This window comes from Seriola dumerili, unplaced genomic scaffold, assembly GCF_002260705.1.
Source record: "Seriola dumerili isolate Sdu_G_001 unplaced genomic scaffold, Sdu_1.0 BDQW01000025.1, whole genome shotgun sequence".
NCBI lineage: Eukaryota > Metazoa > Chordata > Actinopteri > Carangiformes > Carangidae > Seriola > Seriola dumerili.
This window is the reverse complement of record NW_019174280.1, coordinates 13,466,176-13,487,080: the sequence shown is the minus strand read 5'-3', so window position 1 is coordinate 13,487,080 and position 20,905 is coordinate 13,466,176. Positions and strand designations below refer to the sequence as shown.

Below are 20,905 nucleotides of genomic sequence, written 5' to 3'. Positions count from 1 at the left end.
TTTCTATACTATGATATACTATGACGTTTTTATGCCTTACTATAGTATGATATTTTTATGACTTTTTATGCCTTACTATACTATGACTTTTCATGCCTTACTATACTATGACGTTTTTCATGACGTTTTTATGCCTTACTATACCATGATTTTTTACCCCTTAGTATCATATGACACTTTTATGCCTTTTCAGCCTTACTATATTATGATGTTTTTATGACGTTTTTATGCCTTACTATACTATGATATTTTTATGACTTTTTATGCCTTACTATACTATGACATTTTAATGCCTTACTATACTATGACGTTTTTATGCCTTACTATACTATGACATTTTTATGACTTTTAATGCCTTACTATACTATGACGTTTTTAAGACATTTTATGCCTCACTATACCATGACGTTTTTATGCCATACTATAGTATGACTTTTTATGCCTTACTATACTATGACGTTTTCATGCCTTATTATACTATGACTTTTTATGCCTTACTATCCTATGACTCTTTATGCCTTACAATACTATGACGTTTTTATGAATTTTTATGCTTTACTATACTATGACATTTTTATGACTTTTTATGACTTACTATACTATGACGTTTTTATGCCTTACTATACCATGACTTTTTATGCCTTAGTATTATATGACATTTTTATGCCTTTTCAGCCTTACTATACTATGACGTTTTTATGACTTTTTATGCCTCACTATACTATGACGTTTTTATGCCATACTGTAGTATGACTTTTTATGCCTTACTATACTATGACATTTTTACGAATTTTCATGCCTTACTTCAGTATGACATTTTTATTACTTTTTATGCCTTAGTATACTATGCCATTTGTACGAGTTTTTATGCCATGCTATTCTATGACTTTTTATTCCTCACTGTACTTTCACGTTCCCTGATGTGTGCCAGGGGATGAGGAGAAGTAACAAATAGAGAAAAACATTCTGGGAGGAAAGAAAGATAAGGAGGCAAAAGAAAACAATTACTTTTATTATTAAACACAACAAAACCTTGCAAAAAAACAACTAAAAGCACTGGTTTTTAAACAACGAGGGTTTTACTAACAACCAAAGTACAAATGAATGCTCAGTCAAACTCAAAAAGCACCCTCCTTCATGCAAGGAGTATCACACATGCAGGAAACAGGCATCCACAGTCTGCCCCCCTGGCTTCGACTCAGCTCTCTCCCTCCAATATGACACATCCCTGTAATCAGCAAATAGACGCAACTGTGTGCAGCTCATCTTCGTCACTGGAGGATGCTCTTCACCTGGAGAAAGAGAGAGCAGCAATACAAGACACAACCACTGGGGTCGTAACAATACAATAACATTTTTATGACTTTTTAGGCCTTACTATACTGTGACATTTTTATGACTTTTTATGCCTTACTATACAATATTGTTTTTATGCCTTACTATACAATATTGTTTTTATGCCTTTTTATGCCTCATTGTACTATGTCATTTTATGACTACCTTACTATATAGTATGATGTTTTTATGACTTTTTTTGCCATACTATAGTATGACATTTTGATGACTTTTTGTGCCTGACTATTTATGACTTTTTGTGCCTTATTATACTATTTGGTCATGTATGACTTTTTCTGCCTTACTATACTATGACTTTTTATGCCTTACTACAATGTCATGTTTTCATGACTTTTTCTGCTTTACCATACTATGACTATGAGTTTTTATGCCATACTATACTATGTTGTTTCTGTGCCTTTTTATGCCTTAATATACTATGAAATTGTACAAAATTATTTTTGCCTTACTATACTATGACTTTTTTTGCCTAACTAAACTAGGAGGTTTTTATGACTCTTTATGCCTGACTATACTATCACATTTTTATGACTTTTTATGCCATCCTATACTATGACGTTTTTATTAGTTTTTACGCCACAGTATACAATGACATTTTTAGGACTTCTTATGCCTTATTATACTATGATGTTTTTATGCCTTACTATACCATGACGTTTTTGCCTTACTATACTATGTCATTTTTATAACTTTTTTTGCCTTACTATACTATGTTGTTTTTATAACTTTTTTTGCCTTACTATACTATGTCGTTTTCATGCCATCCTATACTATGACGTTTTTATGCTGTACTATCCTGTGACGTTTTTATGGGTTTTTATGCCATAGTATACCATGACATTTTTATGCCTTACTATACTATGACGTTTTTATGCCTTACTATACTGTGAAGTTTTTATTTGTTTTTATACATGACATTTTTATGACTCATTATGCCTTACTATACTATGACGTTTTTATGCCTTACTATACCATGACTTTTTTTGCCTTACTATACTATGACGTTTCTATTCCATCCTTATAATATTATGTTTTTATGCCATACTTTTTTGCCTTACTATACTATGTCATTTTTATAATTTTTTTGCCTTACTATACTATGTCGTTTTTATGCCATCCTATACTATGACGTTTTTATGAGTTTTTATGACATAGTATACCATGACATTTTTATCTCTTACTGTACTATGATGTTTTTATGAGTTTTTTTGCCTTACCATACTATGACGTCTTTATGACATTTTATGCCTTACTATACATGAGATTTTCATGAATTTTTATGCCTTACTGTAGTATGATATTCTTTTATGAATTTTTATGCATTCCTATTCTGTTAGGTTTTCATGACTTTTTATGCCTTACTATTCTATGACAATTTTATGACTTTTTAGCCTTACTATACTATGATGTTTTTTTAAAATATTTTTTTATGATTTACTATATTATATTTGTATGACTTTTTATGCCTTACTTTATAATATTTTATGACTTTTTATGCCTTAGTATACTATGTGATTTTTATGTTTTTATAAAAATAAAATATTTCCCTTTGCAATGTAGTCAAATATAAATACTAAAAGTAGCATATTGGAAAAACTCAATTTTATCTGTACCTCCAAACTGTGCTTACATACACGACTTAATGTAATGTCTGACATTTCCTGTTGGGGGTAGAATAAAGGAGAATTTCCCAGCTGAGATCAATCATTTTCAATAGAATTGAATGTGGAAATTAATTGATTCCTCAGAACCAGTGTGAGGCCAAACTTCCTCATATACACTTTTGACAATGACATTTCCAATTATTGCAACACCTTCTTTAGTCGTCTGGGTGAGAACTTGTTGCAGTGTTGCAGTGTTGCAGCAATGACTCGCATCCTCACATGCCGCTATTGACAGCAACCTTTTGGGAATAAGCTGAACATTTGTGAATGGTCAGGAGATGCTAAATATGTATAACTATTATTGACCGATTTAATGTAAATGTTGAAAGTCAATATTGAAACAGCTACTTGTTTACCCATTCATCAAACCCTGAAATGCTGGCTGCACACAGAGTGGCAGAACACCATTAGACTCATTAATTTTCTGGACATAAAACATCTCTGTGAATGGTCTCAAGCAATGCTTCTCAGAAAGAGTCTGTGCATTCCAGTGTCTGCAAGGGGGATCTGTTTTAGAGTGTATGTCTGTGCTTGCGTTCGTGTGTGATTCTGTAAAGTGCGTCTCCATCTTTGTGTGTTTGTTTGCATGTGTAGCCTTGTGTGTGTTGACTTATGCAGATGCACACGCACATCGCCTAAGTTTAGAGATGCTGGTCTCATCAGTAGTGGTTCTGGCTCAGGGTTGCAGTTTTTGGACCATCTTCCTGCTTGCTCTCCCAGTAGTCCGCTAATGGGTTTGCCCGGGGTTGATGCCTTGTTCGTGGGTTGCCAAAAAGTGAAGGTGCCTTATTCGTCTGGAACTTTGCAGAGCCTCTGCAGATTTGAGGCGTATAGCATAGTAACCCATCTGTCCTTTTCAGTACCGGGGGAACAGGTTTAGTGGGAGAGAGAGGTTTAAGACATTTCCTGGAGAAAAAAAAATGAAAAAAGACTTCCTTGAAAACCTCCAGAAACAGAAAAACAGCATCTTTATTGTGTGTATGTCTGCATTAATGTGGGATCCTGTTTCCTCCCTCTTACTGTACCAAAAATGTTTACCAGCAGACAGATGCTCCACAGCCATGAACCTTGTGTATCTGCATCATTTAGCCACAGATTCACAAACACCAAGAGGCGTCTGGCCCCAGTACAAGCGAAGACTGTAAATAGTAATTCCCTAGTAGCGTCTAAACAGCTACACTCAAAGGAGCAGTTTGCTTTTGGTCACTTACTGAAAATTGGATTGGCTTGGGTGCTAGAAGAAGTTGAAATTTAGTTGGAAGTGGCTGCTAAAACTTTATTAAACTTTTTTTCAAATTGAGGATATTAATTTTAATGTAAAGCTCTCACTTCCTGTGCATAAGGATTCTTTAAACAGATAGATGAATTATGTATGGGCAGCTGCTGTAATAACTGGAATGATCCTCTACCGCAGGTGTTGATTGTTCAGGCTCATATTGATTTTCAAATGTGAGACACAGAGATAAATTGAACTGAGTTGAATGCAGGGCAGCAGTCAAAGCTTTCTGTGGTTTTTGGCTCTTCCTCCGTTTCCCTTGATGAACCCTGTGAGGACGCCACGGGGGCTCAGGAAGGAGGGGAGTGGGGGTCGGGGAGGTTGCAGGTATGCCTGGAATCTCAGACTGTCCTCCACTTTCCCTCTGTCTCCCTGCAGTTCTCCCTGGTAAATGAGAGGGGTGTCTGGCCAGACACACACACACACACACACACACACACACACACACACACACACACACACACACACACACACACACACACACACACACACACACACACACACACACACACACACACACCAAATGTGCCAAATGTGTTCAGGGTCTGCACATCAACCTGGATGTGGGGGAGGGTACATCAGGGGTTAGCTCCTGGCTAATTGGTCTGGACTAATGGTCAAGGGGGAGCAGTTTGCTCAAAATAAACTTGTTTTTAATGCTGAATTGAAATGGATTAATAGAGACAGAGTGTGTAGAGCTGAGCAGAGACCCGGCGTGGTGAAATAAACTCTACAGTGCTAATGAAAATTTTCAAATTTATACTTTATAGTAGGAGTCATCCCAGAAAGTGGAAGCAGAGTGAGTGGAAATGTACTGAGTTTATAGAGGAGAGGGAGAGTGTGAAGCCCCAATCTGACTGGGGCCTCAGATTAACTGCCCTGTGTACATAAACAAGTATACATATTACTGTTGCTATCCAAATAGTCCTGCTATGACGTAGCATGTGCCTGCACATAGTTTATAAGAGCAGCACATTCAAACAGTTCCTCAGATCAATGCCGTTTGACAGAGAGGTCTCTATATAAAGAGTGATTCAGTCTGTAAAGACAGGACACCACAGAATATGGCCTTTATAGCAGAATCAGGTATGAAGGAAACTAGCCTAATTTTTTATAGAAAGATTAACAGCATTAAGAAAGAGTTTGTGGTGCTCATACAGTAGCGATCTTTGATTTAAGAGAATAAATGGAACCCTGGGACTTTAAAGATGCAGTCTGCAAGTGACACACAGATTTTCGACATTGACATTTTTACCACTTTTCCAAGATTTCTAAATGACAGATTAGTTCAATCAATCCCTCTGTTCTGTCACCTCTGAATAACCAGACATGTTCTGTCTTGGTGTTTGTAGATTCTCTTTTCATGGAATGCTTTATTGATAGTGTTTTGGCTCATCGGCTTGGTACATCCAGCTGCTCCAGCCAGGGTGGAAAAAAAAGAACTTGCCAGCCATTCACCTAGAAATGATCCAGTTACAGTTGTCCCCTGTGATGCATAAATCACTTATAAGTTCATCCACTATGTTTCCACTTGCGTGGGTGGTGTCCCCTTCTGCTCTCACTGCTTTGAAGAAGTTTCTCAATTTCTCCAGAGTTCATTTTCAGTACACCAATCTGAAAGATATCCAATAAAGGTTTTGTGACCATAGGTCTTTCCTACAGGCTCTATGTGCTATTGATTCTCTCACAGGCTCTACTCTTGCTACAGTCTGGGCAAAGGGTGAGATTGAGGAATACTAAACACAAGGAAGCCACTGGTTTATTTTCTTTCAAAAAAAACACCTGGCACTGAATGTCCAAAAAAATGGAGTGGCTGCCACACAGAAGTGGACCTTTGAAAGTGTTGTTGTATTATTGTCTTGCTGAAGGTCCCTTACTATTTTCATATTCATCCAATTTTCCTGCATCCTGCATCAAGCCAGTTGTCCCCGGTCCACAGGTCCCTACTCCCACACCTCCACCTTCAGACAATGTCATTGATGATTACAGCGTAGATAGAATATTGTTTGATGTGATGACCACCAATGACAGCATCCACCTCTATGTATCCAAGACTTTGAGAGCCTCTACAAAATGAGGTGTCCCTTACACAGCTGCTGCTGAAGCCTCCTCTTCTTCTGCCTCTCCACGTGTATCACTCCTTTTTCCCTTGTCTTCAGTTTTGTTCTGTGCTTGGCCTGGGTAGGAGAGGAACTCATTGAATTCCCCATGTGCAGTGTTCAGCTGTTGTTCATTATTTATTAGTGCTCGCCTTTTTTAGCTAATCACGTACAAGATTCTTTTTATTCTGCTCTGCTTCTTACCTTATTTCTGGCTGTCAGCTGGTGTAATGTGTGCAGCAGGGACGCATCACTGTGGAGACGCAGGTTCAATTCACGTTAGCAGCACCTCTGGCTTGGCTGTGCTTTCTGATTAGTACACTGGGTATTGCTTTTTGATGGGAAGCCAGTGAGGGATAAGGTCACCGTCTCTGCAGCGCCGATGCTTTCCGTGTTGGTTGGGGTTTATTCGATGTGGAGCTTAGGATGCTGGGGAATAGGATGAAACAAACTGGACCGTTGCGTATTCTTACTGGCAGAAGAAAAGAAGCAGCTGGCAACAACATGGCGGTAGCAGTGGCACGTGGCTGTCTACACCCTCCCCAGAGCAGCAGTGGAGTTAGCTGGGACACGGACCACAGAAACAGTGGAATATGTCATTCTAAATCGGGGAGATAAAAAGGAAAATTTAACATAACATGAAAAAAAAGACAAATGAGTCTCACATGTGATACAAACTTGGGGAAAACTTGTTAAACTCTTGATGAATTAATGCACTAGTTCCTTGACTATTACCCTTGTGGGCATTCCCGAAAGGCCTGGGACGTCTGACACTTCTAGCACTTGGCCGGTCTTACTCTGTATAGTCTGGCAGAAACACTTAGGTATTTTCAATTGAACAAGTTTGCTTTCTGAATGTCCAGATATGTGCCAGAGATTCTGGTGTCTATGAAAAAAACAGTCAATTTCACAAATGAAGAGTAAGTTGATATGTTTTCTTATAACTGATACAGTATGTGTGACACTCGATCTCTTATAGCTCATACACCATCACATAAACTTGACTCAGGGTCTTGTTCTGTGTTTTTTTTTTTTTTGTGTTATTCTGAAATTACACATATTGTATGCTCCACTGGTGCAGAGCCATAACTTTCATTGTAACTAATTTCTCTCTGTACATGCATGACTGAGATAACTGGATCTCACATACAGAATTTTTCCATTATGGAGCTATTTATGTGAGGAATAAGTAGGAATTAAGTTTCAGTTGCATGGCCTCCGGTCAAGGAGCTCATGCTAGGGACCTGCACTGAACTATACATGGCACCACTGTGATATCGCTTGTTTGTTTTGGCTACTGTTAGCCTGTCTCTCCATGCAGACCTAGAAAGCCTTTGGAATGTTTTTTTTTTTTTTTTTTCTGCAGAGGAAGAAGAAACTTGGAATAACAGCTTTAGAAATGTTGGCTTTCCTGTGTATGATGTGGGCGAGGGGAAACTAGAACTATGGTGATGAATATTGTCAGATGAATAAAACTATGACATTACTTCATGAAGTTGTGCAGTCAAGGCAGAGATCGAAAAACTGTGGTGAGGTCAGTCTGCAATGGTGGATTATACAAATCAAATCAAGGTGGACCTACAGCCACAGTGTTTTACGCTCATGAATTCAGCGAGTCAAATCAACCGTGTGTGTGTGTGTTTTTTTTAGGTGGATCTCATGAAGAACATCAGTAATATCCCTCAGCCATTCCTCTATACACGGCATGTTCACTTCCTCAACTTTACCAGGTACAGCAAATACATTAACTCTTCGTGCTCGTTTCATTCCAAATGTTGTTTTAGACGGGCAGGAGGTGTTAACTTACATTTTTCTTTGTCTTTGTCTCAGGTTCAGGATAGAGCAGCCGGTCTATATCAACATAATCCGGGATCCAATCAACCGGTTCCTCTCCAACTACTTCTTCCGTCGCTTTGGTGACTGGAGGGGCGAGCAGAACCACCTCATCCGCACTCCGGGGATGAAGGATGATGAGAGATACCTGGTGAGACATTTGTTTTCAAGCAAACAAGCTGATTATTGTTTCTTCCTTGTGAAAAAAGGGACTAATATGTTTTCAATGATATGAGTCTGCTCAATAGCTAAATAAGATGTGCACCATCTTTCATTAAGGAGAACTACATACTGTATGTCTCTCTGCTTGAGTCTGACATAAAGTATAGTCACATACTGTGCAGGCACATGGGGTTTGTTGATTGATTAGCTGTAGTTTTGGGGCAAAAGCTTTGCATCTGCCTTGGAGTTTGGAAAGGGGTTGGTTTAGGAGGAATTCAATACATCAAATAATCAATCAATCAATCAATCAATCAATCAATCATTGGACTAAACATACAGAAAAGCAAAGAAAATAAAAGAAATGAAAAATAAAACAACCACATTAAAAACATTAACGTTAGAACGAAGTTTGAATAAAATAAAAACTGAAAATAAAACATAATTCATTATCAGTCATTTTTATAAAAAACTAAAATAATAAGCCCTAAGTATAAGCAAATACACAGCATGAGGCTGTGAACTTGTGGCTTCTGAGGAGGCACCACATTTGGTTACCATGTTGCTGTGATCCCAGGAGAGGCAGCACCCAACGTAAGGAACTTTATAACAATATTATTTAATCAGTCAAGCAAATACTGAATCTTTTAGCCCTCTTCCCCTCTATCTGCAGTGCCCACAAACCCATTTACTCTCATATGGACATTAGGTAAATCAATGCCACGGATGTTTATGGTTTGAAATACTAATGCGTTTGCAGTATTTGACAGAGCTGCACAGTTACTTTATGACTGAGTCACTGGCTTGCCAATAACAGTGCTTTGAATTTGTATCTGTTTTGGCTCCTGTCCAGCTGGTTTCATAACCTAAAGCTCAGTTGAGACATGAATTGAAATGTTGTATATTCATTTCTTATTCTGGTATGACCTTGATGTACATTATAATTATGGAGGAATGTACACTAAGTAGTATTTGTAGCACAGAGAAACAGTACTAATACTGACTGTTGTTCTGTGTTGTACAAACACACTGTCTGATCCTCCACAAAAGCTGACTCCTGCTGACATATATTTCTGTTTTCTGCCTCCATTCATTCATTGAATAACTGATAAATAGGACATCATGTGTCAGCCAGATCATTACGTCTGAAGTGTTTGAGATCTCTGTATCTCTGTTTGTCGTTAGCTTGAGACAAACATTAACTTCCTAAATGCTAATATATAAGTAAGAAAACATTTTTTAAGTACAGAAATATATCAAAACCACATTCTACTCTCTTTGAAGATGTTCTACACGTGGTGTTGCTGGAGGGAGAAAGGCAAATTGTAAGGCCATGGCAGCCTGATGCCAACCCAATATTTAAATCTGATTATGATTCCAATTAGAGACTTGATTTAGTATAACCACATCAGAAACTTGGTATCCTACATCTGCCTTGCAGAGTTGTTTACCCCTGTAGCACCATAATAAAGGCAGTGCATCTCACATTTTACAGTTCTTGTTATTTGGAGGCGCACTTTAATTTCCAAGTTGCCATTTTTTGATCTCTGTGTGAGTTTTACACTGTGGAGGAGCAACTTAAATAAAGTTTGAGTTTAAGTTCATACGTACGGTACAGTTGGCAGTGTAGTGATGGGTCTAATGTAGGATTGGAATTCCCCTTAAAGTAAGACAAACAGCTACACGCAGGATAAGAAGACAATAGGCAAAAACTTAAAACACTATGCACTAAAAAGAGGTCAAAACGATGATTCTATCGACACCTGGTCCAGATTTACTGGCAAATCAATATCCAGGCACAAACACAGGTACATTCCTACAGTCCTCTATACTGCCAGAGACTCACTCTGAGAGCTCAGAGGCCCGTGTCTGCAGCCATACTCAGAAGCTAACAGGAGGAGTGAATGTCATTCTGGCTTGAGTCTGACTGGGTGTAATTAAGTATTGCACTGCTTTCCCTGGAGTTTTGGACCATGTGAGTTGAGTTATTAAAGTATGCAGACCACGGGGGCCCCTTGCTACAGTTAAAGGGGAGAGGGAGGGCTATGTTGCTGTAGACTGGCTTACCTGTGTGTGTGTGTGTGTGTGTGTGTGTGTGTGTGTGTGTGTGTGTGTGTGTGTTTACTCCCCTTTTACTTATGAGGACCAAATGCTCTACACAGGGTTAAAAACTGGCTAAAAGCTATTAAAGTAATGACATTTTGTTGGTGTTCACTTCTTTGTTCGGGGCTAGTTTAGATAGTTAGAAAATGTGATGGGATGTTTTCCCCTTGAGTCATTAAAGTGTGTTGTAAGTTGTGCCTTCTTCCCCGTCACTTTGATTCAACTTAATTGGCCAAAATGGATTCACTCTCTGAAAATATCTTGAACTGAGATTTTGCTGCACACCAAATGCATAGACGTCAAGTGACTACATTAGTAGAGTGTCCCTCAGGTGGCACCATATTCAAAAATACATATTTTCAGTGGTTTCTTGATTTGCTCTCTCTCCTTACTACTTTACATTGTTGTTGTTGGTATTACTTCTTTGTACTGACTGTTCTCAATAGCGACTACAAAAGCCCAGCTTACCTCATCAGCAAAAACAGCTTGTAGTTATGTGACAAATCATATCTATAAACAGTGGCGGCAAACATGTGCCACACTAGCATTTGTACAGTTATAAAGCTGCTTGAAACTGTAAAGGTTTAAGGGTTAAAGATTTAGCTTGAAGTGGAAAGAGTGTAGAGAGTTGAACTTTCAGCTTCTGTGAGCTGGAAGCAGCTGTCCACATACTATATCCAAGGGTTGGAGAGGGTTAGTGGGATTCGCTCCGCCAGACATATCAGCAACCCAAACCAATGAGACTTCGGCACTGATCCTCAGCAACACTTTCAGATAAAAGGGAGTTATTCGATTCAGTGTTAACATCCAAAATAAGGCTCAATAGAGATTTAAGTTTCAGTGTCTTGTGTACAGAGTTTAAGTCCAGATTTTAGGCCAGCAGATGAATGTCCTCACAAGTATAGCAATTCAGATACATGTGTGTGTATCAGCATGTGTGCCCTGCTATGTCAACACTCAAGAGTTCAGACTAGTCTTGGATATATCCCCTGCCTGGTGCGTATTAGCCCTGCCGGCCCTGCGCTGGGTGGATATGAGGGGTGTCAATGAAAGAACACTGTCAGTTTGCTAGCCCGGGCTGAGGGGAACCTGATGCACGTGTTACTGAGACATTCCTGTGGTCGGCTTGGATTTTCCGTCAGTCCCCACACCCCTTTTTACACACACATACACTACACTATACAAAGGCATGCACTGGACACTTGAACGCAGACTGTACTAAAGTATACACTCACACAGGACTGTCACTTAAGACTTAAATAATTTTTTTATTTGGGACTGAAGTGGGTTTTAAAAAGACAACTCAGACTGATCTGGCCAGATTATTTTAGCTACTGTATAGAGTTACGTACCACAAAGTACACTGTATGCATAGGTGTGTGTTCATATACATGCAAACACATGCAATCTATGAAGTAATCCAGTGTCTCTACTGAACCCGATGAAACAGAGACGAGTTCTCACGGTTCAAATATACTGGTCCGATCAGGTGAGATTCCCACGGCAAGTGAAAATCATCTGCACTCAGCGAATCTGACATTTACAATGAGACATACACATGCTTAAACAAATAAGTGCACACAAAGTAAGAGAGGCTTTCCTGGCATCAACCATGCCCTAGCATGCACTGACATTAGAAAGAGTGAGGTGGTGTATCTGTCACAGAGTTGATGCCTAAGGCGCAACCGACACGAGCTTGACTGGTCGCATCATTGGGTGTTGATGAAGCAAGTATGTTTTATATTTTATTGTTGTTTTTGTTTTGTTTTGTTTTTTTTGGGGGGGGGGGGGGGGGTTGTATGACACAGAACTCTAATGTCATTTTTGTATGGATTTCTGTGATTGGAAACCAAACTGCCAGTTGATATATTTTCTGGTAGGTTTAGATCCTCCCCATCTGGCATTTAAATAAACAAAACAAATGGCAATAATTATTAGTTACTTATTTAAAGTGGCTATAATCAGTATTTTATTTTTTATTTTTTATGGCCCTCAACTTTACTGTTTGGTTCACTTTTACCTATTTCATCAGTGTAGCTTTGGGTTGCGGCAGGCATTTGTTTTCAATGTAAAATACTGTAAGCTTCCACTGTATGCTAACTGTCCAGCAGCAAATGGCAGGCAGAAAAAGTTAGCAGGCATAGAGGAGCATTTTAGCAGCTTAAGAGCCAGATATTTTTGCGCAATAGTTGATGGAGAAAAGACAAAAAAAAGAAAAAAAAACTTAAAAGGACACTGAATGTTGGATTTGAATTCATTAAGTGGCCAGAAACATGACTCCAAATTAATGATAACGTTGCTTCAGACGTGCAACTGCTTGTTAGCAGGTTCCAAAGGTCAACTTAAAACGTGAAAATATTTCAGTCACTTGTCTTCCGCTGCCCCCAAGTGGCAAAGAAATTTGTTCTTGCAGGTTTAAATATGAGCTGACCGAGGTCGACTTCTTGCGCGCTCGCTGATGGAAACCAAGTCAAACTGTCCCATGGGAAAGGTTTGCATCATCAATTACTCCTGATTTAATTCATGCACACAATCCATTCAGTGAAACAGGAGGCCGCTGTAGAGATTAGGGCCTATTTTGCTACAGTTTCTGTGACTGCTCAGTTGGCCTAATCCACAGTGAGAATAGGAACAATGAGCTTGAGTGTGCACACAGGAGTTCTCTCCGAAATACTAATGGGGCTTTCTAAAGAGACTGCGTATTGTCTATCCACTGTGTGTGTGCGTATTTGATTGGGCGTAGTTGTATATAAATGAGTTGTGGCTGGATTCCCACAGGTCCCCTAAATGCCGAAGCATAAGGGCCCTGTATCAAGTGTCGGAGCGAAGCAGAGGAGGGACTTCCTGGCAATAAGCCATGTGTGTCGGGGAATGGCGTCACACATGTCACTTCCTGTCCGCTTTTCTCACTTTCTTTGACTTTGGCCGTCAGTTGTTTCTTCACACTTTTTCTGTTTCTAATTTGGCTCGTAATGATTTTCTTGGGAGCTTTTGTGCTGTGCTGCATTAGGTGGGAAAAGCCTGGTGTGAGTCCATTCCCAGTGTCTATTTATTAGCATGGCAAGTGTAGAGTTTATGTGTGAAATGTACTGTAACTGTTGTATTTTAGTTCAGGTATCTCTGCATGTGGTTTATGGTTTCTCACACGGAATACGCTGCCAAAATCTTTTTTATTGTATTTTTTGAGAAAATGACTGTAGACTGCGGGGCAAGGAGATATGCTCATAATTGAGAACACCAGATGCACTGACACTGCCGTTCTATAAAAAAATAATGAAACACAAGAACAACAAATTGTTCATGAAATTATGAATCAAAGAAAAGCGGGGCAAAACTTATCGGAAGTCCGGACACGACCTGTACGCTAACAATAGCACAATGGTGAACTGTTTTCTAAAGGTTCCACTGGGGTTTTGTTGTGGTTTCTTTGAAGAGCTTTCCAGTGGTTTGCTTCACTGATCACCAATAAGTCCTGTTCCCCATGCATAGTGCAGCTCAGAGTAGTCAGTCATAAAGTTCAAACAAACCCCGCAGCTACTCGATGAATCAGAGACACAGTTGTACCACAGTGCTCAGCTGCAAGGAAAGAATAACTGACCAAGTGCATAATTTATGTCATCCCAATTTATGTATGTAGACATCTGTGCAGGGCCTCACACTCACCCTGTCACTGCTACCTCGGTAGAAGCTTGAGAAGAATCCAAATGTACAGGCATCTTAGTCTATCAGATTTTGTCGCTAACTGTCTCATAGAACAAAAATGCCATCAAATTAGTCTTTACATCATCATGCTTGTGTTAAGATGCAGCCAAAAATACAACAGAACGAACTGACGAAAGGGTAACTGTAACCTCTACCTGTGCAACTGTCTAAAAAGGTACACAATCCAAGCTGATATGTGCTCACATACACGTGGTTTCTTGCCTTTAGTAGTCCATGTTTAGACCCCTGTCAGTGAGGTGTTTTTTACAGCTCAGGCACCAGATTCCCAGTGTTGACACGCAGGCCTCTCACATCTCACCCTCAAAAGCGGTCTGCGTCCTCTGGGAAGGTCTGGGCCTCTGGTCCTGTCTGACTCAACCTAATCTCTGTGATGGACCGTGTTGGCCTCAGTGTTGGCTTTGACAAATCGCTCTGTTCAAATCAGCCGTTACCGACTTATCAGGGCATAAATCTAAAGGGCAGGCTTTGACGTAATCATTACACTTTCAATTTGCATCCACTTTTAGACCATGTTCACTTTCATACACAGGCTCGTCCGCAACAATTGCCTCCTGGTGCTACAGCATGTGTGTGTATATGAGCACAAGCATGTGGCATATCTGCATGCGCCCGTGTGTGTGTGTGTGTGTGTGTGTGCGTGTGAGTGAGTGAGTCATGCTTCGTGGAGTGTTTTGTTGCTCAGGACTCGTTGCCATCCATAAGACTTACGTCACCTGACATGGATTTGACTGCTGGTTCCACAGCACTGAGTGGCTGGCCAGCTTCACTCCTGCATGTGTGTTTTTAATCTTTCCGCTGTGTTTTTCTTTTCCCCTTTCATTATTTAATGGCTACCACATTCGGACAAAGTTCACGGCTCTCATTAGTTCTGACTCCTTTAAAGTGTTTGTTTGTTTTTTTTCCAGTTGAACATTAATCCATACATTAGTTTATGTTTCCTTATTTGGCATCTCAGCTTCTGAGAGCAGCTGAGGTGAAGAGGCAGAGCTTATCTTTGTGCACAGGATGTTTGTTAGGCAAAGTGCTTTTTCTTCTCAGATGATACCATCAAGTGGTTTGTGTTCACAGCAGTGCAAGTGAGCAGCGCCCTCTAGTGGCAGAAGCAAAGCATTACAGCTCTCTTTGAGAATTCCTTGTGACTGGAAAGAAAACTCTAAAGGAAGGTGTGATAAATAATTTAATGGATTTTAAAATATTCATCTGGTTTCAGGATATCAACGTGTGCATTCTAGAGAATTACCCCGAGTGCTCCAATCCCAGAGTTTTCTACATCATTCCCTACTTCTGCGGACAGCATCCTCAATGCAGGTATCTACACACCCTTGAGTGGCATGACAAAGCATTTTACTCTTTGAGACATTGGTATAATTTTGGTGTTATTTCATTTCTTGTCTTGTAAGGCTTCTATGCTGCTGCCTGTTTATTTGTCTGTATTTATTTTTCAGTCTCTCACCCTCATTTTTATTCTCTCCTCACCAGAGAGCCAGGAGTATGGGCTTTGGAGAGGGCCAAGCAGAATGTGCTGGAGAACTACCTCCTCGTGGGAATCCTGGAGGAGCTGGAGGATGTTCTGCTCCTGTTGGAGAGGCTCTTACCTCATTACTTTACTGGAGTACTCAACATTTACAAGAGCCCGGGTACACTCATGTTCCAAAATGCCTCTTTGTTGAAGTATCATATTAGTAGCTGAGTTCCCTCTGAAAATTTAAATTTTCTGCAACTTTATTTTGTTGATTCCTATCACGTTGCATGCCACTGACTTCCGCTTGGTGTTTTTTTTTTTCTTCTTGCAGACTACAGAAAGATGGGGAACATGACAGGCACAGTGCGCAAACACACACCCACTCTGGAGGCCCTGCAGGTGCTTTACCACCGCATGCGCTACGAGTATGAGTTCTACAACTTCATCCGTGACCAGTTCCATCTGACGAAGAAAAAAATTGGCCTCAAGTCTGTCTCCCAACCCCCTGCTTATTCACCTGCTTTCCTACGGGAGCTGGCCCTCCGAACCCCAGAGCCTCTGGATGAAGATGAGGAGCTGGACACAGACCTGGAGGATGCCAACAGCTGGCTGGTCCATCCCTAAGGGCTCTTTGATGAACAGTGGATACAGCCAAAAAAGGCTGATTGGCTAGAATTGGCTGGAGATAGCTGGAGGCAGCCTGAAGGCAAAGGGGAGCGTTCCCCGTCTTTCGGCAATCCCAAGAAAAGTGAGGTGTGTTTAGGGGTGTGCGGATCCTGACGCTCGTGTTTTTCCGAGCTCTGTTTTCCATCTGCAATAGACTCCTATCACGGCAGGCTCAGCACTGAGGACTATAGGGTTGAGTTATTGGAAGGACAAAATGCTCTATTTAAAAATTGACCAAGGACAATGGGAAATAATTTTAAGCTCATTTTGCTTGACTCAAATTTTGTTTTAATTTGAGCTTGTTTTGGGTTTAATTATGTAAAAATAAACAAAAATCTATCATAGCTATAATCTCCAGGAGAGATTAGCGCAAGATGTGGACAGCTAAATGTGTTGGGAAATATTCTATATGTTGGTCGCTTGGATGTTTACTGTATGAGTGGACTTCAGAGACATTGCCCAAAAGAGAGGATGCTATTTTATGAAAGGATTAATGTCCTAAAAGCTGGAATGGAAATGATATCCACAAATAAAAAAAAGTGCCAAAAGTCTTGTATGTATATTAGTCGTCCAGGACTGTTGTAAGTGCCAAACCTCGCTAAGAGTTCCAGTAACTGTGTGAGAGGAACCTCTGTGCACAGCTGGTGCAGTTGTGGGACATAGTCAAGTCAGTCGTTATAGTATTGGTTTATAACATTTTTTTTTTCATTTGTCAGATATTCTTAGGTATAAATGAGGGTTAAACAGTAAGCACTCAATTATGAATTCAAAGAATTCCAACTATGTGTGCATGAATGATTGAGTTTGACCAAACCAGCAGCATATTTTAGGATAGATTTATTACTTGGAACAGGTCATTAGTTGAGAATATAGGCTAATATAACAGTAAAAAGCATTTATGGAGCGTAATTAGTTTAATCCAAAGTTTAAAAGATTGAGCTTGCCAAATACCAGTGTTTCTACTGCGATGCATTACAAAACTGTATGAGTATAGAGCACTTTTTTCTGAGGTGACTTTTACTGAAAATTCTGCAGCAAAATGAGGGATTTGGTCACAAAACTGGGAACTAATTTGCCTTCAATTTCAAATAGATTACGTTACTGTTCAAGCGTTCATTTTGGTCTGTTTTCTCTCTCAGAATAATATCATGAAAGTGTGTGAAGTGTTACCAATTCCAGCTAACTCTAATTTCTAATTCTCTAGCAGCTATTCAGAGTGCATGTTTTTCATCACTCATGTTGAAAAAAAAAGAGAAAAAAAAAATCGTGCAGAGAATGGTAACCATAAGCTAATATGTGCCTGTCGTCTACGTATTTCACTCTACCATCCTAATCTCCATTGTCTGTACCTATTCATTGTCCTGGTTTGTGTTCAGTGTTTCCTTTTTTGCCAATTTTAATTTATTATTTTGTATTCATTTGCATTCCAGATAAGATTCTCAGGAAGGAAAAAAAAAATGTTTCATAACTTGATGATTTGTACATTTGGTTTCCGACGGCTATGAACTTACTCTTGGCATTTTGAAGGTGTCTGGAATGGGTTTATATCAACAGCTGAAACCTGGTTAACAACAACTAATGCAGTCCATCATTTTACAGCCTTCAAAATAAATGTCCTCTAACTATTGCAGCAAATGAGTCTATTTTACTTGAAAGTGATTTGTTTCTGAAAAATGTGTACGTGGCCATTTGGCCTCATCTTCAACCTTCTTAAAATCTCCATTGCTTCTACACATATCAGCCTGGTTGTGAAATTACCTCCCCAGCTTCAGTCTGGGCAACACTGTCTGATATATCTGATATAAAAAAGATAACTGTTATTTTCAAGAAGCACATCTCGTTCCACTCTCACCTGTCTTCCTCCTCTATTTGCACTTGATCTTAGTCCTTTAGTCATTCAAAAATGTATACATACTGTAACACATGAATGCAGTTTTAGATGATGCGTACTGATTTGACACAGTTGACACACTTACCATGATATTGTTGCCTCGAACCTGGAATTCCTTGCTTAAGGTTTCTTGTATTCCTGGTAACATAAGAGTTATAATTTAGTACTCAGCAACTTCAACAATGCCTGGAAACTGCTAAAGGGCTGTGATGTAAACAAAAAAATACATTTTTTAAAAAGACAACTACATTCTTTATTGATTCTAGTCCAGATATTCATTAGTGTACCTGGCCATCAGTGTACAGATAGATGAGATCAAAGGCAATGGCGATGGCAAACTTCCCTGTCATGCAAAGAGCGATGGCCAGTGCCTCGATGTCCTGTAGGGTAAAGAAGTGAGCCGGACTGTCGAGGACATCATTGCTTCTTTTTCACCCTGCACATCTTACTCTGGATGAAAGCAAAGGACAAGGTAAAAATAAAATGTATCACCAACAAAGTTAGCAGTGACCTAAAAAAAATCAATGCATACTAATTACAAAAAATATGTATATTTAAAATTATCAATAACAAGCCGATCACTTTTGTTTCAGACCATCTGTATGATAATAAAACTTTTAACACAGGCTACACAATTTTAAAAGATAAGATCGTAAAAAATTACATACCATTACATACATGTACTCTAGGAATCATAGAAGGTTTCTGATATCATTCTTTGATTAAAAAAAAAAAGAAAAAAGATTGACTATTGGATTACACTTCAAACTTTGGACAAGATTTCTTTGATGTAACTCCTGAACATGACCAGCAAATGGTGTCCTCTTCCCACTTTTGCAGGAGCCCTTCTAAGTGGTATATTCTACTGATGTTGCTTTTGTAGCTCTAAAACATCTCCCCGAACTCTAAATAATTATTTCATGATGGGATAATACTAGTAGGAGTGGAAATTTGTCCAAATGGGCCGTAATTCACTGCCATTTGTTTCGTAGCCCTTGTGCCAGCCTTTTCCTGTCTTTATCACAGTGGAAGCGCTGCTACAATATACAGGATCCTGAGTGACGATACAGTATGTAACCTCGCACTTAACCTTCAAACAGCCCTCCGTGAGGTGAGTCCGTTTTCCAAAAAAATGCCCCCTCTCTAGAAGTCTAAAGTTCAATTTGGTCCTCATAAGGATAGAACTAAAACACACACACTGAAGGTTTCCAACAGTCTTCACTCCATAGTGTCCAACAACAACCACACACTATTTGGGGCAACAGTGTGGAAGTTCACATTAGCAGGCTGGCTGTTAAGGTTCAAGTGAAGTGCATTACACACACACACACACACACACACACACACACACACACACACACACCACTGCTCATGGATCTGTAGAGTTTTCTATTCCAAAAAAACAAAACAAAAAAAAAACACAAGGGGTTTGTTCATGTGCTGGGTGGTGCAGAGGGAGCTGGTATTATGACAGTTGGGACCTCCTCTCCACTGGCAAATAGGAAGCTGTTGGTGATAGAGGGCTGTTCCCAGACCTGCTCTGTTTGCCCAGTATAATAAAAATAGATTCCCTACTTTTCCAGCACCAGGTTGAACCCTCCAATTCCCCATTTTGACAGACTGAGAGAGGGAGAGAGTAGTTTTGCCTCGGTGTTGGCCATCTTGTTTATTTTTCCATAATGAAATAAAAATAATACTAACAAAACAACTTTTTATACAAAAAAAAAAAAAAATCATAATGTTGATTGTAAAACTGTTCAGAACTGAATGCTGAACCTGAGTACTGTCATCACCTGGTGATCAAATGTCATCACTGTTAGGAAACCAGTTGATTGTCATGATTTTTTGTCCTCCTTCAGATTAAAACACAACACAATGGTTTGATATGAAACAAATACATGCTAGTGCTGTACTACAATATTCAAAGCAGGTGAATACAACTCCATACTGTTGTGGTTCATTCCTGTCTTTGGTCCAAACATCTGGAGATCGCACCTTGACTCACAGTAATGCAGTATTACTCTACATACTTTTCCTTCCATATGCTCAGCATCTAGACTTCATACCCGGTATAAGCATGAAGAAAACAAGGAAACCAACTTACACACATGCACACAAATACACTCACAATAGATAACAAAGTTAAAGCTTAGCAATGGCATCTTAAACAAGATGGAATTGAGGATAATATCAAACAGTGTAAAATTCAAAAATACCTTCAAAATGATAGTTTCACAGTGATATCTAAAAGCAGATGACCTGAGATTAAAAAAAAAAAGTTGAAAAATTAAAAAGGTGACTTTAAAATCGAAAATAAGGCACTTCTCTCATATTATAAAAATACATGCTATTGTTTTGATTGTGGTAATATGTATGGGATGTATTTCAATGTAAAATAACCAAGACAAAGCCATGATCAGCACTTACCATGAGGTAACTAAATCAGAGTGCAGCATTTGGCATAATCACGATGACCTCTTTGCTTTACAGGAACTCTTATTTTTGTAGTTTCAGTCATTGGTCCTATCAATAATATAAACACTGTGCTCACCACAGTAGGCTGAAATCGGGGAAGTCCGAGAAGAAAGAAGTCCAGTGGGGAAAGAAACACTAGCAGGGAGATGATCAGATTTTAAACAAACCCTCAATTTAGACAAATTTAAAGACTTCCTG

At 39.3% G+C, this 20,905-nt stretch overlaps 1 protein-coding gene across 1 annotated transcript in view; it reads left to right on the top strand.

The window, feature by feature from the left end:
* Positions 1–17,966, top strand: part of ust (uronyl 2-sulfotransferase) — a 62,946-nt gene extending 44,980 nt beyond the window's left edge. The window contains exons 4-8 of the mRNA XM_022763896.1: positions 8,046–8,125; positions 8,226–8,379; positions 15,424–15,521; positions 15,693–15,850; positions 16,007–17,966. Coding sequence (XP_022619617.1) covers positions 8,046–8,125; positions 8,226–8,379; positions 15,424–15,521; positions 15,693–15,850; positions 16,007–16,299 — 783 coding nt within the window. The 3' untranslated portion in view covers positions 16,300–17,966. The remainder of the gene's footprint in view (positions 1–8,045; positions 8,126–8,225; positions 8,380–15,423; positions 15,522–15,692; positions 15,851–16,006) is intronic.
* The last annotated feature ends 2,939 nt before the right edge of the window (positions 17,967–20,905 follow it).